We start from the raw sequence: 21,035 nt of genomic DNA, 5'->3' as shown, positions 1-21,035 counted from the left end.
ACAGGTGTACAGTAGAGTGATTCAGAATTTAAAAGTTATACTCCATTTATAGTGATTATAAAATTTTGGCTATATTCCCTGAGCTGTACAATATTTTATACATAATATACATATTTTATTTTATACATAATAGTTTATTTTATACATAGTAGTTTGTACCTCTTAATCCCCTGCCTTTATTCTGCCCCTACCCACTGGGCTTTTATACTTTATATCATTGGACTCACACTGTATGTGCTCTTGGGTTGGCTTCCTTACTCAGCCTTACCTTTGCAGGATTCATCCATGTTGGTGTATGGAGTTGTCAATCTTTCGTTCTCATTGTTATGTAGATTTCTGTCTTGTGAACCCACACAATGTATGTATTCATCCTGCTGAAGATGGTCACAGTTTTGAGGCATTATGAACATTCTCATACGTGTCTTTTGGTGCACACACGTGCATACTTCTGCTGGCGCTGAATGAGTCAGAGGGTGTATGGATGGTGTCAGCTTGGTGGATGCTGCCAGTTTTCCAAAGTGGTTGTACCAGTCTCCACTCCACCAGCAGTGAACAGATACTCTGGTAGTCCCAATTCCTTGCCAACACTTGGACTTTTCTGCACCGACAGAGAGGGTATTTTTGGGTGATTGATCCCTACCTCCCCCACTTAGAGCACGGGCTTTCAGTAAATATTTGCTGTGCTGAGCACTAGAGTACAAACAAACAAGGCAAAGTCCCTGCTGTTAGAAGCACCCAGTGTAGTGGATGAGATGGACCAGGAAGGAATTACATTCAAAACAGAGAAGTCCATGCAATGATTGTATTGATACTGTATATCAATTTGTAACATTCTTTTCCTGATGTTAAAATTTATTTTAGAAACGTTTGGAAACTAAAATAGACTTAAAAATTAGAAGTCATCTGAAATCCCAACAGTCAGAGTTAAGTGCTGGTACATATTAGATGAAGGATATTTCCTTTCAATTTCTGCGCTCCCCTCACCACCCCTTGCCCCAGATTTTTAAGGAACAAGGTGGACAAGGAAGGGAGTAGAAAAGCACAGGGGTGTCCAACTGGTTGGCATATTTGGTGCGTTCTGGGTGCTTTGTGGGATGCAGGGCCAGTGAGTCCTGTCTCTGGGCACGGGTGTGCCCCACGCAGGTTTTTAAGGTTGAATCAAGGTCGCTTTTTTGAGTGGTTTCTTATCTATCATGACCCTCTGCCTAATGGTAGAATGTTGCACATCACCGCTGTTTCATTTTTATCTTAGTTTTGGTGGAAATAATAACATTTCCCAGTGAAACGCTTGCCATTTAAAATTCCTCTTCTTCCGGTAATGTTTATACACAACAAGGTTAGTACATTTTTCAGCTGCCAGTAGGATTATCCCTTGTGATCCTAACAGGATGACCACAATTTAAAAACATTCTTAAGTCATTAATACAAGCTTATTTTAGACAATTTGGACCAAAAAAAAAATTAAAAGCAAGAGGAAAAAGCATTCATAGTCCTACTGCCCAGAGAAAACCATAGTTAACATTTTGGTATATTTCCTTCCAGTCTTTTTTTTTAATAGTATTTTTTTAAATTATAAAGGTAACATCTCAACCCAGAGGATAATTTGGGAAATGCAAATAAGACAATGAAAAAATATTCAGAGTCATCTGAAAAGTCACTACCCAGAAATGGCCGCCCTTACCAGTTAATCTTTTTCTGTATATCACTCCTGCAGTTTTTATTTCTCTCACCATAAATGACAAGCTCTAGAAGGGAATGTGGCAAATGTAGGTGTCCCTGTAAGAAAAGGTGGCCTCTTTGTTTTGGCTTTGATGTGCTTGGGGCGTGGGTAATTAAAGGCTGAAGACTGATGTCCGAGAACAGTGCTTCTCAAAGTGGAGTCCACAAACCTGCAGCTGCAGCAGCAGCGCCTGAGAGCTTGTTAGAAATGCAGTCTCTGGACGAGGGCTGGGGGGTGCTGAGATCTGTTTCAGCAAGCCCTCTAGAAGCTTCTGATGTACCCTGCAGTTGGAGAAGCACTCCAAAGAAGGACAGCTCTGGTAGGTTCTGGGCTTCAGATGGATTAAAAGTGGGAATTCACTTGGGAAATGAGAAGGGACCACTTTGCAGCCTGGAACTCATTTATTCCTGCACAACTGTTCGTGTGATTAAGCTTCCCGAGGGAGGGACCACTTAGGTTTTGTATCCCAATACCTGGTCCTGTAACAGGTGCTCAAGAAATAATGAATGAATGAATGAATAAGTGAATGAACAAATGAACCCTGGAGCCGTGGCCCACGTGTCTTTTTTTTCCCCCCTAGGATTGGAACATCAATTAACTGCTGACCACTGGCAACCCACACCCTCCCACCCACATCCATCGTACCTCTGGGCTCCAGAGAGAAGGCAGGTCTTGGAGTGCACCATGATTTCACCACTCTTAGTGCTGGCCATTGGCACCTGTCTTACCAACTCCTTAGTGCCAGGTAGGAGTGAGGACAAGGGCAGAGGGAGGGGAGACCTGGTGCAGGTGGGATAGGATGAGGGCAGTAACTGTGTCCAGGGTTATAGAACCATCCGAAGTATTTAAGAGCTGGAAACAAATGTTCAGAGCAGGAAATCCTAGCTCTGCTATTGCATGTGCTAGTGTTGGAAAGGTCACTCTTTTCCTCTTTATATTATCCTGTTCTTTAATTGGGGTTTCTATTCTCTCTTATCTCTAAGAATCTGAAATAGAACTTATTCTCCAAGTTCTTAGAATGTTAAGTCTCCTGTTGGTTTTGTTTGCTGACTCTCCCTCACGGTAGTACATTTCCTTGTATTTGTAACTCTTGCTTGTAAACTCATCTTCAACAGGAGTTTCATTTTGTTTTTGTTTTGTTCCCTATTGGAAACTCAGACGAGAGTGTTTCTATGGTGCAGGGTTGTGTTTGATTCTTCAACTAACTCTGTCAGAGTGTTTATGTTAACTTCTCAGTTTTCAGTACTTATGCTATAAATTCAGACCTCACTACACTGTAAATTCAGGCTCAGATTTAGAGTTGAGTTCACATTTCCCGTGACTGACTTTTTCCCACCCCTACCAGAGCTCCGAGGCAAAACATGCACCTGAAAACAGTTTCAGCCTCAACCTGTATCTGGTCTGACATCCCAAGGGTCCCTCAGCATCAGCTCCTGTTTATCTTCCTGGTTTTGAATTCCCTCTTAATGTCTGCCTCCTAGGGATTTCCCTTCCCCCTTTTCTTCCTTTTTCAAGCTGCTGGGTTTTTTGGTTTTTTTTTTTTTTTGAGTAAAAGCAGATTTATTTAGAGAGATACATGCTTCATAGAGTGAAGGCTGTTTCAGAAGGCAAGAGAAAGGCCACAAGGTGTGGGGGTTGGGTGCTCAGTAGACACACACTCCATAGACAGAGTGTTGTGGTCCATCTCTCTCAGAAGGGAGAACGGCCTACATGCTGATCTTTCAGTATCTGTTGTAGGAGGGGAGGCCTCCTTGGCTCAGTCCATTAAGTGGCTCGAAGTCCCCACTTGCCCTCCCCAGCCTAAATTTCTCCATCTGCCCAGTGGAAATAATTTCTCCTCCTTAGGGTTGTTGTGGGAATTATAGGGGACAGCCTCAGTGTCAGGCAGAGGGTGGGTACTCTTAGGAGGAATATATCTCAATGGATAAGGAAATTGGGGTGCAGAGAAGGGACTGACCCTTCCAGGTCACACAGCAAGTCAGTAGCAAGCCTGGGAACTGAACCTGAGCTGTTGGGTTCCCAGGCCATTGCTCCCATGTTGCCTTTCCGCTTGTGTCCTTGGGGGCCCGAGGTCACTCGGGGACCGGGTCCCTGCTTTCTCAGCACTGAGAACCTACCTCGATGAAAGGTGAGCAGATGGATGAAGTGTGAAAAGATGAAAAAGTGACGAAATGAAAGGTTGTCAAATACTCAGAGATTCAACTTTTTTTGTATCTGTCTGTTTCATTTTCCCATTCTGATGGGTGTGGAGTGGTGTTACATTGTGGATTTTTTTCCCCTTTTTTAAAAAAAGGTTAGATGTAACTTACAGTAAAGTGCAGGAATTTTAAATGTATAGTGTGACGAGTTTTTACCGATTTGTATGCCCATGTAACCACCACCCAGATCTAGGAAAGAACATTTTCAGTCACGGGATGCCAAAGGCTTCCCTGTGCCCGTCCCAGCCCCTGCCATGCCAAAGGAAGTGACTGGGCTTACCCCTAGGCTTACCACTTCTTTCCAGGTCCTCATCGGCGCTGCCTGTGGTGAGATCTGAAACTGGAGAGCTCGCAGACTCCTTAAGAGAGAGCTGGCACTGGGGGCTGCCAGGGTGCAGGCAGTGGGCTAAGAGATCGGGGTGTGTGGGGGCCTCTTGGGGGAGGAGTAGGGTGTGGATGGGTCCCGGGCTGGAGGTGGAGAACACTTCTTTCCGGCTCCTTATCCATGCTGCTCGCCCGAGGCAGGAGCACAGCCACCAGGATGTATGGGTTTCCTGTTCTGCTGCAGCTCCAATCTCAGGACCCTCCGTTTCCTCACTCTGTAATGTGGAGGAAACAACCCTGTAAGGCTGGGGAGGTGAAGGAGCTCCCGCTGTGTGTGAACACGTGCCTGGATACCACACGTGTGTAAGAAGGAGAGCCGTGCTCCTCACCCGCACAACGTGGGCCTGAGCCAGGCCAAGGGATGAGGCCTATGTCTTCAGCTCATGAACGTGCAACATGGCCTCGGACAGGACCCTCCCACCTCTCCTGGCCTCGGCCTTCCCATCCATGCAGCGGGGGCCATGGAAAGAGAGAATCCCCTAGGAGCTCCCATCTCTAAGCGTCTGTGCTCCGATGGGCAGGTTTGATGGGGCCCAACTACAGAGGAGAGCCCAGCAGATGGTGGGAGGGACCCTGACCCCTGCGGACAGGGATCCTGGGCTTCGATTTGGAAGAAAAAGGGATTCCAGATCTGGGCTGGAATTGCTGGGGGTGCAGGGTGTTGATCCCCTCCTGGGGTCAGATGTGTCTCTGGCTTTATCTAATCCGGTCCTCGTGAGGACCTTGAGAAGAAGAGATAGACAACCACATCTGATGGGGAGAAAACTGAGGCTCTGGGAGGTGGCTTGTGCACACAGCTGGGACTTGGCCCAGCTGCGGTTCTGATCAAGGTCTTTCGGGCACTACAGTGTTCTTTCCGCTGGAGGATTGACTGCTGGCTGGGCCCAGGGAGGAGAGAGAGAGAAAGAGGGCATTCCTGGTTCCAGTTTTTCTCAAGATTAGGGACACAGGACGTCTTCTTTGCTGATCTATCCCAACAGGAGTGAGATTGTAGGTGGCCCCTTTAAATTTGATACGTTAAACAAAAGGCAAGTCTTGCTTCCCAGCCCTGCTAGAGGGCTGGGGCTGAGTCAGGTTGCTGCTGAGCCTACTTTAATAAATAAGCCAAGCAGTTTATAATTGATGGCTGGATACATCTGGGGACTCCTGCAGTTGGAAGTAGTTTGTTCTCTTGAATAGGTTAAACATTACCCTTCTAATTGTGCTAGCACAATTCATTTGCTGCCTTAGCGCAGTGTCTCTCTGCTGGGTGGAAGGAAAGAGCGTGGGCTTTGGAGTGAAGCCCAGCTCTGCCAGTGTCTGCCAGAGCTGTGTGGCCTTGGGCGAGTTGCTTGGTGTCTCTGAGCCTTGTGTCTCCGGTCTTAGACGTGGGGAGAAGATGCAGGGTCCACAGGCTTTTTTGGAGGATTGGACTGGCCTATGCTTGCAGCTCTGCTCTCAGGAATAAGAAGCCATGGCTGGGGATGGGAAGCTGCCCCCACCTGCTCCCAAATAACTCTACCTCTCTGTTTGTACAGAGAAAGAGAAAGACCCCAAGTACTGGAGAGACCAAGCTCAGCAGACCCTGAAAAATGCCCTGAGGCTTCAGAATCTTAACACCAATGTGGCTAAAAATGTCATCATGTTCCTGGGAGATGGTGAGGCCTGGGGGCCCAAGGGAGGGGCTGGATGGGGGCCCAGGGAGCCGGGTGGAGGTGAATGGGGCTGTACTGAAGAGGCTGCGGCCCTGGGTGGGCGTGTTAAAGAGGCTGGGGGGCCAGGCTGTGGACCCTGATGGTCTGGGGAGGGAAGGAGGAGAGGGGCCACATAGTGATGCTCCGGTGCCCACTGCCCAGCCTGCCTTGGCACCAAACTAGGGAGCTTTGGGTACCTGAGAGGGCTGATTGGATAGCCAAGGAGCCCAAGAGACTGAGGCCCCTCACCCCTGCCGCAGGGATGGGCGTCTCCACAGTGACAGCCGCCCGCATCCTCAAGGGTCAGCTCCACCACAGCCCTGGCGAGGAGACTAGGCTGGAGATGGACAAGTTTCCCTACGTGGCCCTCTCCAAGGTGAGCTCCAGCCCCACGCCTCCCTCCTCTCAGCTCGGCAGCACGTGGACGAAAGGGCAGGGGGCTGGCGTCCACTGGATTCTTCAAGCCTGCTGACAAGGCGGTCAGCCCTCCTGGGGGCTCCTGGGCCCCACTGTGAAGTGAGGACAGCAGCAGCAGCTTCCCAAGACTTTGTGGGTCTCAGCTCATTGATTTAAAAATCTGTTGAAATGTAACATACCTAGAGAGACGTGGACACATGTACGGCATGAATTTTCACAAACTGCGTGTGTCTGTATGACCAGTCTCCAGGTCGAGAAACTGGACATGATGGCAGCCAGAGGTCCCCCCACGCCCCCTCCAGTCCCTTGCCCCCTGACTTCTAACACCATAGATTAGCTGTATCTGCTTTTGTACTTGATGTAAACCGAATCACACAGTGTGTACTCTTCATCGGGGTTCTGTCACATTCATTCCCTCCCAAGGTAGCGCAGATGGAAAGTGGAAGTTCTTGTTACTGGGGGAGAAGCAGGGACTGTAATGTTTTCTGGACCTTCAAGGGGCTCTCAGACTGGTGGGGCAGGCAGACAGGCAGATGGTTTCAGGGTCTGTACTCAAGGTCTGAGCCAGTGGGAGGGGGGCTTCCCCATCTCCCCATTCTAAGTCCTGCCTCTCCGTCACTTTCCCTTCCCTTCCCCAGCTCCCCTCACTCCTTCAAGAACCAACCTCCCAGTCCCTTCTCTGGGACCCACCTGCCTCCCCCTCCCCCTTGCTGGCTCCTGCAGCCTCAGCCCCAGCCTCAGACCCGGAAAGAAGTCTCCCTGTGCTGGAGCCTTGCATTCTGGCTCCTTCCTGCTACCCTGGCTGCCAAGGCACAGGGTGTGGGCAGGAAGCAGGCAGCTAAGTGACCCTGGGGCTCTGGAGGGACCTCGGTGGGTAGCAGGGCTCAGCCAAGGCTGCAAGAGGCCTGTCTCCAAGCCCGGGCACCAGGGTGTGAGTGGGGGGTGGGTGGAGCAGAGTGGGCCAAGGCTGGGCCATCTCCTGACCATCCTTTCCCACCTGCAGACATACAACACCAATGCTCAGGTCCCTGACAGCGCGGGCACTGCCACTGCCTACTTGTGTGGGGTGAAGGCCAATGAGGGCACCGTGGGAGTGAGCGCAGCCACCCAGCGCACCCAGTGCAACACCACTCAGGGCAATGAGGTCACCTCCATCTTGCGCTGGGCCAAGGATGCAGGTGAGTGGGGGCAGCAGCAGAGAACAGGACCCAGCTCTGTGACCTGCCTGGGCCTCGGTCTTTCCAACTGTACAATGGGGAGAGGATAGAAAGATGCTCTCCAGGGCTCTCCCTGTTCTGATGTTTTGGGACTCTGTGGAATACTCATGGGCTCTCTTCCACGACAGCGAAGTCCAGTGGCTTAGAGGGTTATTCAGATATGGATTCTGCTCCCAGCTCATTTCCCTCAGTCTATTCGAGTATAAAATGGGCATGAAAATATAGCCCCTCATAGGTTTGGCATGAGAAAAGTATGGAACCTGTTGCAGCGCTGGTCCTGTGGGAGTTCTGGAAATGCCTGCTTCTCCCTTCCTCCTTGGAATCGGGCTCACACCCCCAGGAGCTTTGGAGTCAGGGTATGAGGTCAACTGACATAGGAGACAGAACCACACTCCACCTGAAAGCCCTTAGAAAGGGCCCCGGTTTTCTTGCAGGACAGCAGGAGTGGGGCTCAGTGGGGGGTTCTCCAAGGAGGGGAGGACTCCAGCCCAGGTGCTCGTAGCTCACCCTCAGGTCACAAAGGCAGAGTGTCTGAGCTGCCAGGATATTCGGAAGCCACCATCCCTGCCTGTAGTACTGATGGAGAGACTGGGGCCCGGGCAGACAGCAGAACTGACCAGTCTTCAGCTAGGAGAGGGAGGAAGGAGGCAGTTTGGACACCCTCATCTCCAGACGCGCCAACCCCTCCTCTCCCGCACCCTAGGGAAATCTGTGGGCATCGTGACCACCACGCGAGTGAACCACGCCACCCCCAGTGCTGCCTACGCCCACTCTGCTGACCGGGACTGGTACTCGGACAACGAGATGCCCCCGGAGGCCCTGAGCCAGGGCTGCAAGGATATTGCCTACCAGCTCATGCACAACATCAAGGATATTGAGGCAAGTGGAGTGGGGGGTGCGCAGTCAGGGCAGAGGCTGGTGAAGTGGGGGCCTCAGGTCTAGGCTAGCCCAGGAAACGCAGCCTGGCCTGGCTCCCCACACACCTGGGAGGGCTCCCAGCCCATTAGGGGATTTGTGGTTGGGGCAGGGAGGCACTGAAGGATTTCTCTGCGGTGGGGCTGAGGGATGAACCCTGATGTGGCCGCCACCACACCCCAAGAACCAGGCGCCCGGGGATTATTCTGTGAATTGGAAACTGGCACTGCCCTGGAGCGTGGGGGTGACACGGTGCCATCCGAGGGGAGTACCTGCCCTGTACTTTCCCACATGCACAGACAGGCACGCGTCCCTTGCCCTCAGCCAGCGAGCCCAGAGGAATAAGGTGGTGTGGGCTGTGCTTAGCATAAGCTCTTATTTTAAAACTTGGGTTCAAATCCTCGCCCTGCTGTTTGCTGGCTGCATGACCTTGGGTCAGTTACTTAACCTCTCTGAGACTTCCCTTCATGACCGTTTTGTGACATGTACCTACCTTGAAAGCCCATTGCAATAAAATAATCCTGTAGAGTTCGGCACCAGGCATGACACCTTGTGAGTGCTCAGATAGTGGTAGCATTTATGCACGAGCAGCCACATGTCCCTGCCCAGAAACACAAGCTTTGACATACTGAGCAGGCTCTGCACACACACACCCCAGCATCGTCCGCCTGGTGCTCAGATGGGCCCCTACTCTGTTCTGAAATGAGAACCTCTGGCTTGTTCCTTTTTCAAGCTGTTACCCACTGCCAGGGGCTGGTGGGGAGGCAAGGGGACTTTGGCTGCTGAGCTTAGGATGAGGGTTCAGGGAGGCTTAAAGAAAGCCCCCGGGTCCCTCCTACCCCTTACCTCTGTTTCTACCCACCCCCAGACTAACTCCCTGGCTCCCAGACCCACCCCATGCCATCCCCCAAGTTTCTAAGTGCCACTTGGCCCCTCTACCAATGCCTGACCTCTGTTTTCTGAGCAATGGGGTGAGTTGCCCATCTTGGGACAGACAGTCCTGTTGACCGCTCCTGGTGAGCGAATAGCCAAGGCTGAGCCGCCATTCTGACTTTGCCCAACTCATGTCACTTCCTGTGGGGACAAGTCACTTCCTCTCCCCGAGCCTCAGTGTCCCCACCTGTGCAGCAGGAACAGGGAGCCCCACCTGCCCCCTGCCCAGGGCCTCTGGAGACCGAGATGAGGTCATGGATGTGAGAACATTTGTTGTACAAGCACAGGGTGTAATTATGGGGCTGCTCTTCAGAGAGATTTGGCGGCAGCAGCCTGGGAAGGGGACAGGAGCCTAAGGGAGGTCTTCTCCAGCCGGGGTGGGGGTGGGGGGTGGGCGTCTGCAGAGGGTGCAGGTGTGGGGACATGAGCTAGGGTGGGAGTGTGGAGGCAGGGCTGCTGTGAGGACAGGCCCTCCTCCCTTTCCTCTCTCAGTCTCCTCATCCTTTTCTCGCCCATCTGCCCCTGCAGCACCACCACCCCGAAGCCCCCCAGCCCCCATGCTGTACATGAAACAAAAACCCTGGTGTCCGCCCTGAAAATAAATATCTTTTGCTAAAAAAAAAAAAGAAAAAAAGAAAAATGAAAGACACAAACCCAAACCCCAAAGCCAAACAGCAAGTCTGTTATTTGGGAGTTTAATGAGTGTGTGAAGTTCTTGCTGGGGCTGGAAATGATGAGGCTCCAGGCAAGAAGATTGGGGGCTTCATTTTCCACTCTGAAAATGCCAAGGGGTCAGGTTCTGTGGGAACAGTGGTGGGGGCAGGGGGCCAGTGACCCGGGGTCCCCTTCTCCCTCCTCTCACAGCCTGCCCCACCCCCAGAGCTCCCAGCTGGAGCCGACAGTGAGGAGCTTGCCTCCACCGAAAGGCTCTGATCTCCACTCCTTCTGACCTGGAGCATACCTTCCACTGGTGGCCACGCCTGGGTGCCAGGACTGCACTGCGTGACTGCCTTGTCCTCCTGGGACAGTCCTGGGGATGGATAGTCCTGGGGGTGGGCATTATTTCCATTTTATAGATAATGAAACTGAGGCTCAGAGAGGTTAAGTGACAGGCCTTTGGTCAAGACACGATAGAGTCAGGAGTCAAACCCAAGTCTGACTTCGAAGCCCTCTCCGGTTCCTCATGATCCAGGCTAGTCCCGGGGCACCTTCCCCCACATACCACCACCGGCCTGGGCTCCTGGCTCCCCCTCCGCCCTGTGGAAGCTGGGTTCTGAAGAGGGAGATGGAATGGAAGGTCAAGAAGGGGGCCCATGAAACACCAGTCCCGGGATGGTGGACCTGAGGCCAGCCGTCGCTGGGCTGTGCTCTCCCAAGGTGTCGGCCAGGGGCAGTGGCCTGGGCTGACGCCCACGGTGACAGGAGGACACCGGTGTGGCAGTCACCGCAGGCGGTGGCTGTTATGCTCTTGGCTCTCGTTTTAAAAATAGTCAGGACTTCAAACATGGACTCCCAAGGAAAACAAACAGTCCCGCGTCCGTCTGCCCACGAGGGTCAGCCTGGTGGGTAAAATTAGCCTGGCGGTGACTACACAGACGTGGGCGCTGGCCTGCCCCTTGCCAGGCTCCCAGCTGGGCTGCCCCAGGGCCTCCCTGGCTGGGGGCCTCTCGCCTGCGGGCACTCTGTCTCTCACTGGCGGCAGAAGAGGCTCTTGGAGTCCCCATCCTCAGCTCCACGGATGCAGCAGGGCCCTGGTGCCAGGGTGGAAGAAGCCTCAGGTTCGAATCCTGGTTCTGCCCTTTACTGGCTGTGTGGCCTTGGGAGAAAGAAATCACATTTCTGCACCTATTTCTTTATTGGGAAAACAAGTGACACAGGTTCCCTTGCAGCCTTGGTAGGACGTTGAATAAAATCACGTATCTCAAGCCCTTAGTGCCCGATACACAGTGATGCCCTGTAAGTGGTATTATTCTCATACCAGCCGAAGTTGTGTGTCAGGCTTCTGGAAAGCCAGGTAAGGGAGGTTATCAGTAGCTCCAATGTTTCAGCCAGAAACCCAAACCACAGTCCCAACAGACTCATGATTTCATCTCTCCAAGTTGGAGAAGTGAAGGCTCAGGGAGGACTCACGGGCTGAAGCCGGGACTCGCCAAGCAGGAGAAACAGCCACTCCACCCCCGGGCTCCAGGAGCCCAACTGTCCAAGCGCGGCCACTGGAGCTTCTGGACGTCCTGAAACCCCGGGGTACTGATGGCTCTGTCCCCTTTAGGTGATCATGGGGGGCGGCCGGAAGTACATGTTCCCCAAGAACAGAACCGATGTGGAGTATGACATGGATGAGAAGGCTAGGGGCACGAGGCTGGACGGCCTGAACCTCATCGACATCTGGAAGAGCTTCAAACCGAGACACAAGGTAGCCTGTCCGGGGGCCAGGGGACAGCGGGGGCCCGCAGTGGGCTGGGGAGCCCTCTCTGAATCTGTTTTCATTTCTGTAGAATGGGGTCCTAATTCTTACCTCAGTGGGTTTAGAGGGCCTAAAAGATATATGAATGGCACATAGTAGGTGGTCAGCCAAGGAATGACCTGTGCGGACAGTCAGTCCACCTGTGTGCAGGGCCCCTGGTAGGCATGAGGTCCAAAGGATGAATCAGATGGTTGAGAAAATGTGGAAAACTGTGTGCTCGGGTGGCGAGAAGCCCAGGACCTACGGGAACCCAGAGAGGACAGACCACAAGGAGGGGCTGAGGAGCCCTGGCAAGGGGAGGAGGGGGAGGAGGAGGCAGTATGGGGAGGATCTTGCAGGCAGGGGTGGCAGGGAGGGGAGTGTGCGGGCCAGGCTGTGATGTGGCCTTGGCCAGGGCCAGGGCACGTGCTGGGGCAGGGAGGCCAGAGCGTGGGAAGACCTAAGTACTGGCTCCTGGGGCAGCTCTGGCCCTTAAAGTCCGTCTGCCGGCCGCTGGGCCTGGGGCCACTGGGGTCTGGAAATGACTGCGGTCAGGGCTGAAGACAGTGGGGAGCAGCCTGGCAGCCACTTTGATGTCACTCTGGGGTTGGGTTTCTGAGGGTTCCAGGACTGGCCCCCGGGGAGGCCTTGTGGGATGGGGCTGGGCCACGAGCGAGGTGGGGGCAGGGGCCGGGGAATGGCCCCCCAGGGTTGCTGGGGGTGGGACCGAGTCGCTTTGAACCTTTCCCATTCCCTCTGAGTCAGCTCGGGGGGGGCCAGAGCCCTTTCCTGGCCCAAGCCAGAGGGACGCTGCCCCTCCCGGCCTCAGTTTCTCTACCTGAAACATGGGGCCAGAGCTTAATCCTTCTTGCCCAGGCAGGGGCTTACCCTGGAGTTCCGTATAAACACCAAGCAGGAGAATAGGGCCCATCTCACTGGACTGGACAGGACATGACTGTGGGGTTTCAGATAAATCACACAGTCTTCACAAATCATGCCTGAGTGTGGGTTCCAGAGCCATTCTCACCTTTACCCCTCAGTCTGTGTCACTCGGTATCCGCATCTGTAAAGTGAGAATGATAGTACCTTCCTTGTATGGGTGACGTGAAGGTCAAATGAGAAACCACAGGAGAAATCACCTCAGTGAAGGGGGGGCAGCAGGGGAGCCCCAGTTTCTTAGCCTTCCCACCCTCCTTCCCATAACAACCCCTGAGGTTTGAAAACCTCTGATCCCAATGCCACTACACAGAGAAGGCAAGGGGCTCTTCTAAGGATACACAGCTGTTTCCTGGTAGTCGGGGACCTCAGTTCAGACCTGAATGGTGCCATCTCTGGGCAAGCTGGCCATCCCCTTCCTATGGCCTCTGTGCCCTGGGGAAGCAGCTCTTCCTCCAACACCCCTCTTAGACGGGGTCTCCAGGGCAGAGCTAGGACTTTGCTTCCTCCCTGACTCCTTATAGCTCTCAGGACACACATAGCCCATACCTCTCAGCATGCGCTCAAGGCCCCTTGCAACCAACACCTCCTTCTTCTTTACTCCTTGATCCCTCCCCCTGCTTGGAACTCGACTCCCAGACCCCAGGCTGATTAATTCCTACTTGTCCTCCAGAGCCCCATTAGGACATCACCTCCACTAGGAAGCCCTCCCTGATCCTGCCTGTAGCCTCACAACGCCCCCTGCTCTCAGAATTCTCATCTCCCTGCATTAAAATTGCCTGTTTATTTGCCATTTCCTGAGGGCAGGATGGTAGTTCCTCAGGGAGGGATTGTTAGATGACTGAAGGAAACAAATGCATGCCCCAGACCTGAGACCAGCTAGGGTCAGTTCTTCCGACTCCCCCGGCCCAGCACGGCTGACACCGGCCCTTCCTCCTAGCACTCTCACTATATCTGGAACCGCACTGAACTCCTGGCCCTGGACCCGCACATGGTGGACTACCTCTTGGGTAAGTAGAGGAGAGTGGAGTGGAGGACACCCAGCTGGGTACCCTGGGGCTGGGGCTGTGTGAGTCCAGCCCTGGGGGATGAGGTCCCAGGCTGACCCCTGCTTAGGGACCTTTGCCCTCAGGCTCCAGGACCTGGGAGGGGTGAGGAAAGGGTTCTGGTTCATAGAATTAGATCTGAAATCTGCTGGCCATGCAGGATGAATATCCCCATTGAGCACAAAGGGAAACTGAAGCTCAGAGAGGGAAAGTGACCCTGGCATGCCACACAGCCAATTAGAGTTACAGCCCAGGTGGGTCTGAACCCTCGCTGGAGCCGGGACAGATCCCTGGCTGTGGAGCAGGGGGACCTAGAGCCAGCCCTGCTCTGTGACCAGGGCGGAAGCCAGCTAGGTTGTCTCTGCTGGTCTTGACTTAGGGTTGTCCCCTCCCCTCTGGGGAGTGGGAAGCAGGTGCGGGGCTGGGGGCACCTCCAGACTAGGAGGAACAAGACTGTGAGCACCACCATGTAGACATCTGGGTCCTCTTTCCCTCCTGGCTGTTGGGCCAAGCAAGTGGTGGCAAAACTTCCTGCCAACTTTCCCAAAGATCACAGCCCCTGGGTCCTGGGTGTGTCGTTGGAGATTATGGGCTCAGAGCTGGGCACCTGGGGGATCCCCCAGACATACACACAGCCCTCTGCTTACCTGGGTCACACAGCACACAGCCTGTACCCCATGCTGGCTGTGTAGAGCTGTGTATGTACCTGGGGGCATGGCAGTGCCACTCGTGGATCTTAGATCCAGAGTGCTAAGTTCAGATCCTGTGAGCTCCTACCACCTGTGAGCTGGGCAACCTCGGGCAAGTGGTTTCTCCTCTCTGTGCCTCAGTGTTCTCTTCTATAAAGCAAAAAATAATGACTCTTCTATGAAATGGGGATAATGACAGGGCCTACCTTAGGGTTGTCATGAGGATTAAATGAACTAATGTGTAAGTTATCTGTTGCTGCATAACATAATCCCAAAACTTAACCATTTAAAACAAGACTAAACCTTGATTACTCCACAGTTTCTTTGGAAGTGGTTTAGCTGGGTCTTTCATGAGGTTGCAGTCATCTGAAGGCAGTGCTGTGGCTGGGGCTTCCAAAATGGCTCACTCACATGGCTAATTAGTTGGCACAGGCTGTTGGCAGCCGGCCTCAGTCCATTGCCTCCTGAATCTCTTCAGAGAGCTGCTTGAGCGCCCTCACAACGTGGCGCTTGGCTTCCGCTAGAAGTGTAAGAGCGTGCAAGGCAGAAGCTACAGTGTCTTATGTCCTGGCCTAGAAGTCACACACCATCATTTCTGCAGTTTTCCATTGGATGTCCAGCCTAGTCCTAGTCAGTGAGGGACGGACACACACGGGCATGAACTCCAGGAGGCAGGGATTATCTGGCGGCATCCTAGAATGCATCTTCCAAAGCACTTAGAATAGCACGTGGCATAGAGTGAGCACTTCTTTGGCTGCACACACTCATGGAGGGGCAAGGTGTCCTGGAAGGACGTCCAGGACTGGAAACCCCAACCCAGCACATGTGGAATCATGACATGGGCAAGGAGTGGACCACTCTTCTTATTTCACAAGGGAAAAAGCCAAGCTCAGTGAACAGAAGGGACAGTGACCCCCAAACCTTCTACTGTTTCACTGCACAGGGTACTGTGCCCTCCCAACCTGACCTGTAAATGACAGATAGATACATACCCAGGCTGCCTGCTCGAGCCCAGGACATAGTCCTCTGCCTGAAGACACAGTGCTGTGTTCAGGGCCCTTAGGACTAGGGGTGGGCTGATGGATTTGAACCCCAGATCTCCCACTTAGCAACCAAAAATAGCACATTATGAAACATCTGAGCCTCAGTTTCCTCCTCTGTAAAGTGGACACAGCTGTCCCCCTCACTGTGGCATGGCTATGAACAGGAGAGGAGGCAGCACTCCCAAAGCGCCTGGCACAATTCGGGCTCACAAGAGCCATCCAGATGAGTTTCCCTCCCCCGACTCTACCCCCAAGTTGCGTGTGAGGAGACTGCACCCCTGAGACCCCCACCTCCTCCCGGGTCCTCCTCAGGTCTTTTTGAGCCAGGAGACATGCAGTATGAGCTCAACAGGAACAATGTGACTGACCCTTCGCTCTCCGAGATGGTGAAGACGGCCATCAAGATTCTGAACAAGAACCCCAAAGGCTTCTTCTTGCTGGTGGAAGGTAGGGGCCTCAGACCTGGCTGCAGGGCCGCTTCCCTGGGAACTTCCAGATGGGTTCAGGGGGCAGGGCGGTCTGACTCTCAGAGACAACTGTCCAGTTTGAGGGTAAGCAGGGAAATTCCTTTGGGGAGGATGGGTTATCGACTGGAGGAGAAGGGGGCAGTGCTGAAGCTCCCAGCCCAGCACACTGTTCTTTGGGCAAGGAGATGGCACATTAGGCTTACTAGTCCAGGAAGGCTTCCTGAGAGAGGCAGCAGGTTTCTTCCTTTCAGGGGTCCCTCCCCAAGGCTTGGCTCTGGAGGGGCATGAGGCCCCCTCAGCTTCACTCCTCCCAAAAGACAAATCAGCAGGCCTTGGTAGATACCCGCGCTCTGAGCAGCTGCCTGGCTGGGCCCGAGGATACAGGCCCAGGGTCTTCCTCTGCAGATGCCCAGTGGTCTGCGGGAGCCCTTGCAGCTGGACAGTGGACATCTGCTGCCACTGGGCCTGTGCGGGGCCGAGGTCAGATCCATGTCCTATCCCTGGGAGGAGGAGGCCCGGGCAGGCCCTGGGGTATCTTGGGTCCCTGGGTTGGGAGAACCAGACCCTTTGGGAAGCAGCAGTGCCGAGGTTCGTGGGGTTTCCCAGCGCTGTTGCAAGGCCCTGAGGTCGTTGTCCTGATGCTGCCACCCACTGGCCATGTGACCTCTACCTGTACATTTCTGTAAAATGAGGCCCCCTTTCCAAGAAGTGTTATTAGCATCCACTACATTTAGAGACATAATGTACTTGGAACAGGGCCCAGCAGAGAATACATCCTCAGTGTTACTATTATTATCATTATTATGATTACACAATAGGTAAGTCAATAACAAGAGGAAGTGAGAGGAAATGATAAAGCTTCCAGAATCTTCCAGAGTGCTAACAACCATTGTCTTCCATGTTCTACATGCACACACACACACGGACATGTTTGCACACATACTCCCACCACACATACACACGTGCTCGGGCCCCTCCACCCCCCAGAGGCCAGCGGCCGCCAGCCCAGCTTGGCTGCTTGCTTGCCAAACCCCGGGGTTCCCACTCAATCACGGCGGTCTCGCCTGGCCCTGAACAGGGCTCTGACGCTGAGGAACCAGCCAGAAACCAGCGGTGGTGAGCACAGGCTCCCCCGGGAACGGTTCTCTTTGTGAGCCGGGCCAGGACAGGGCCTGCCAGACCAACTGCTCCCAGAACCACAACAAAGGAGGGACCCACCCTGCCATTCTGCCAGGCCAGCGTGGTGAGGCTCAGGCTGGCGGGCAGGCAGGGCAGGCAGGCGCCCAGGCTCAGGACCCTCAGAGTTGGGAGTGTCCACCCAGGCATTGTCTTCTGGTAGAGATGCGGAGGCGTTCCCTCAAGTCACACAGCCTGAGCAGTGACCTTTAAGCCAGGTTTAACGCCAGGCCGCCTGTGCTCACCTGGGGGAGGTGGCATGGGGTGCAGGTTTCCCCAGGCCTTGTGGAGGGCTGCTGTGGGCACTGCCCAGGCACTGAGGACTTTTCACCTTCTGGAGTGTGCCTTACGCTCAGAAGGGATGTATTCAAAGTGGAGATGGAAAAACAGGACTTTAGAATGAGTCACAACTGAATTCAAATCCCAGCAGATCCTACCTTGGACACGTCACTTCCCCACTCTCAGCCTTGGCTGCTCCGTGTGTGAATGGAGCTGATTGTACCCATTTCTGCAAGACATCAGCTTGGCTCCTAGTAGGCATTCAGGCATGTTGGGCCCCTCCCCTACCTCTCTGAGGGCTTCAGAGACTCAAGCAGCTGAAAAAGCGGTGCTGGGAGTAGCATGGGGTGGTGGAGCTGCTTTAAAGCCTCTCCACGCGTGGACCTGTGATCCAGCAACTCTGAGCTACTGTAAAGGTTGAATGGCTGTGTCAAAGGCTGGAGGTGCCTGGCCCACGGAAATCCCCAGCAAAGAGTTTGACCCAGTGGTTGTGGGATGGGGCTTGGGGGTCAGGTCTCACCAGAAGCCTTTGCCTTGGTGTTCAAGGGGGCAGGATTGACCACGGGCACCATGAGGGCAAAGCCAAGCAGGCGCTGCACGAGGCGGTGGAGATGGACCGGGCCATCGAGCAAGCGGGCACCATGACCTCTGTGGAAGACACACTGACCGTCGTCACTGCTGACCACTCCCACGTCTTTACCTTTGGCGGGTACACCCCCCGTGGCAACTCTATCTTTGGTAGGTGGGCCTCCATTGGGGTGGGCACTAGGCACTCCCAAGGTCTGCCATCTGGGAGCAAGAGTAGGGTGCCAGTGTTTGCAAGCTCAGGGCCTGGCACATGTGAGACTCAGAATTGGGTAGAAGTTCCTGACAGGTAGAGAACACAGGACCGGGGGATAGAGTGAAGTGAATGCATGGGTATTTGGATGGATGGCTACCTGGATGATGAATGGGTAGAAGAATGAAAGGATGGATGAATGGACAGGGGAGAGGAAAGGATGGAGATGAATGAATGGACGGATGGACCAACAGATGGAAGGGATATGGGCACAGTGGAAATGAGAGATGATTGGTTGGAAAATAAATTGGTTTTGGAAGGTGGCATCCTTGAAAGGGGACCCAAGAATTGCCAAGCTGAGGGCTGGGGACTGTACTCCTGGTGCTCCAACATGACTCCTGGACCAATGCCTCCCTATGCAGGTCTCGCCCCCATGGTGAGCGACACGGACAAGAAACCCTTCACCGCCATCCTGTACGGCAACGGGCCTGGCTACAAGGTGGTGGGTGGTGAGCGAGAGAATGTCTCCATGGTGGACTATGGTGAGACTGCAAGGCGCAGGGCTGGGAGGGGACAGGGCATCCCTCAGGGGTGGGCTTGGAGACAATGTAGTCCTGTGGTTAAGGCCAGGGATCTCAGAATAGCCAAGACTTGAGTCAGAACAATGTCAATTTGAATCCCCTCCTGAAATCTAACAGCTCTGTGACTTTGGGCACATGACTTTGCCTTTTTAGCTTCACTTTCCTCCATAAAAGTGTCTGCCTCCCAAGGTTGTCTGAAAGACTGAACAGGTCTGATGAGCTTGGTGAGGTGCCTGGCATGTGCAGGTGCTCGCTGTGGTACACTGTCATTTTTACCTGCTGCATAATATTTCAGTATATGCGCCTTCCCAGTTTGCTTATCCAATTCCATATTATTGAATGTTTGTTCGTACATGATGTCCCCAGTGGCCCCTGGGGTCTAATGGCACAGCCAATGATAAGAAGCTCGCCAGGGTTGACTCTTCCCTTCTAATCCAAATGGCCCAGATGAGGTCTGGGGGTTGAGAATGCAGGCTTCTGTGTCAGAACAGACTCAGGCCTGAGTCCTGTGGCCCCCACGCAAAGTGACTTCCCTACGATGAGCCTCAGTGTCTTCTATACCGTGGGAGCATTCGAGCCAGCCTGGACGGGGAACGGAAGGGGAATAGTGCCAGGCCCCTGGTAGGCTCTCACCTGGAGTTTCTTCTGGCCCGCAGCTCACAACAACTACCAGGCCCAGTCCGCTGTGCCCCTGCGCCACGAGACCCACGGCGGGGAGGATGTAGCTGTCTTCGCCAAGGGCCCCATGGCCCACTTGCTGCACGGCGTCCACGAGCAGAACTATATCCCCCACGTGATGGCTTATGCCGCCTGCATCGGTGCCAACCGTGACCACTGTGCCTCAGCCAGCTCGTCGGGCAGCCCCTCCCCAGGCCCCCTGCCACTCCTGCTGGCCCTGCTCCCCCTGGGCATCCTGTTCTGAGGGCCCAGGGCCCGGGCACCCACCAGCCCATGACGGACGGCTGGCCTCCCGCTCCCAGCGCTGCCCACTGCCCGGCAGCCCACACCTCAAGGGGCGGGAGGCGAGGGCCTCCCCAGCCTCTGCAGCTGCCAGAAAGGGGACCCAGGAAACCAAAGTCTGCCTGCTGCCTGCCTTGCTCCCCTCTGGAATCCTCCACTGGGGCCAGACCAGTTCCTGGCCTCCAGCCGTCGCCCCAGCCCGCTGCCCCTTTGGCCAACAGGGTAGGTTTCTCTTGGGCAGGCAGAGAGCATAGACTGCAGAAATTCTCAAAGCGTCTTATTTTTCTAGCAAACATATTTCTCCAGACCCAGAGGCCCTGGAGCTTCTATGGAACATTCTGGATCTGACCCTCTCACCCCCATCTCCTTCCTCTAGAACCCACCAGGCTCCACCATGTGCGTGGCCCTGTCCCCAGGCCCAGTCCTAAGGGCAGGGGAGACCAAGTCCTTCTGTTCAAGATGGGGATTTGCTCACTTGTTCATTCCAAAGCTGCCAGGGGCTCCCCGGAAGTCAGCTCCCAGGACTGGCTGTCCAAGCCCGGGGTGGCCCAGGCTGGGAAGAGCAACCTGGCCAAGCAGACACTTCCCAGCTCTGAACACACATGCCAGCTCCTCTCTGAAGCGACTCTCCTGTTTGAATCAGCCAAACAATTTTCTCTTTTTGGTGTTGGTTAAAAGGGAACACAAAACATTTAAATAAAACTTTCCAAATATTTCTGAGGACAGAACTGAGTCTTTGTGGTCAGTGAGGAAGAGACTGAAATAAGCTCATTTCTCTGGGAAGAACCCAACTCGGGGCCCAGGGGTGCAGGTGGGGCTGGGAAGGGAGGAAGGGGTCTCCAGCTGACCTGGGGGCTTCACCACTCATTACCTGCGAGACTTTGGACAAAGTGCTTTGGGTCTCTGCCTCTCCGTTTCTCTATCTGTAAAGTGGAAGGTGGCCCACTCAAGAGGTGCTTTGAGGATTAGCGAAGGGTGCCTCTGTGCCCTGAAACCCACAGCAGAAAGGCCTTGAAGGGCCCTGGGACAGCCTCGTTGCACGGCGCCCACAAACAGAGTTGCCTGCCTTGGGCCATCTTAGCTGCTTCTTTATCCAGCTATTCGAGTACTGAGTGTGAGCGAGCACGGGACTAGGTCTTAAAGAATTTTAGTGGCGATCAGCGCTCTGCTCTCACAGAGC

General features: G+C 54.0%; 1 protein-coding gene across 10 annotated transcripts in view; it reads left to right on the top strand.

The window, feature by feature from the left end:
- ALPL (alkaline phosphatase, biomineralization associated) overlaps window positions 1–20,570 on the top strand; it is a 54,573-nt gene extending 34,003 nt beyond the window's left edge. For all 10 annotated transcript variants that reach the window (XM_072975182.1, XM_072975185.1, XM_072975180.1 and 7 more), the window contains 11 exons: window positions 2,301–2,465; window positions 5,820–5,939; window positions 6,236–6,351; window positions 7,396–7,570; window positions 8,313–8,488; window positions 11,727–11,870; window positions 13,777–13,846; window positions 15,927–16,061; window positions 18,083–18,274; window positions 18,737–18,856; window positions 19,552–20,570. In XM_072975182.1, the coding sequence (XP_072831283.1) occupies window positions 2,405–2,465; window positions 5,820–5,939; window positions 6,236–6,351; window positions 7,396–7,570; window positions 8,313–8,488; window positions 11,727–11,870; window positions 13,777–13,846; window positions 15,927–16,061; window positions 18,083–18,274; window positions 18,737–18,856; window positions 19,552–19,817 (1,575 nt within the window). In that variant the 5' untranslated portion in view covers window positions 2,301–2,404 and the 3' untranslated portion in view covers window positions 19,818–20,570. The remainder of the gene's footprint in view (window positions 1–2,300; window positions 2,466–5,819; window positions 5,940–6,235; window positions 6,352–7,395; window positions 7,571–8,312; window positions 8,489–11,726; window positions 11,871–13,776; window positions 13,847–15,926; window positions 16,062–18,082; window positions 18,275–18,736; window positions 18,857–19,551) is intronic.
- Window positions 20,571–21,035: the final 465 nt, after the last annotated feature.

Source organism: Vicugna pacos, chromosome 13, assembly GCF_048564905.1.
Source record: "Vicugna pacos chromosome 13, VicPac4, whole genome shotgun sequence".
In the NCBI taxonomy this organism is placed as follows: Eukaryota; Metazoa; Chordata; class Mammalia; order Artiodactyla; family Camelidae; genus Vicugna; species Vicugna pacos.
Note: the sequence above shows the minus strand (reverse complement) of the source record. Positions and strands in the feature narration are given on the sequence as shown.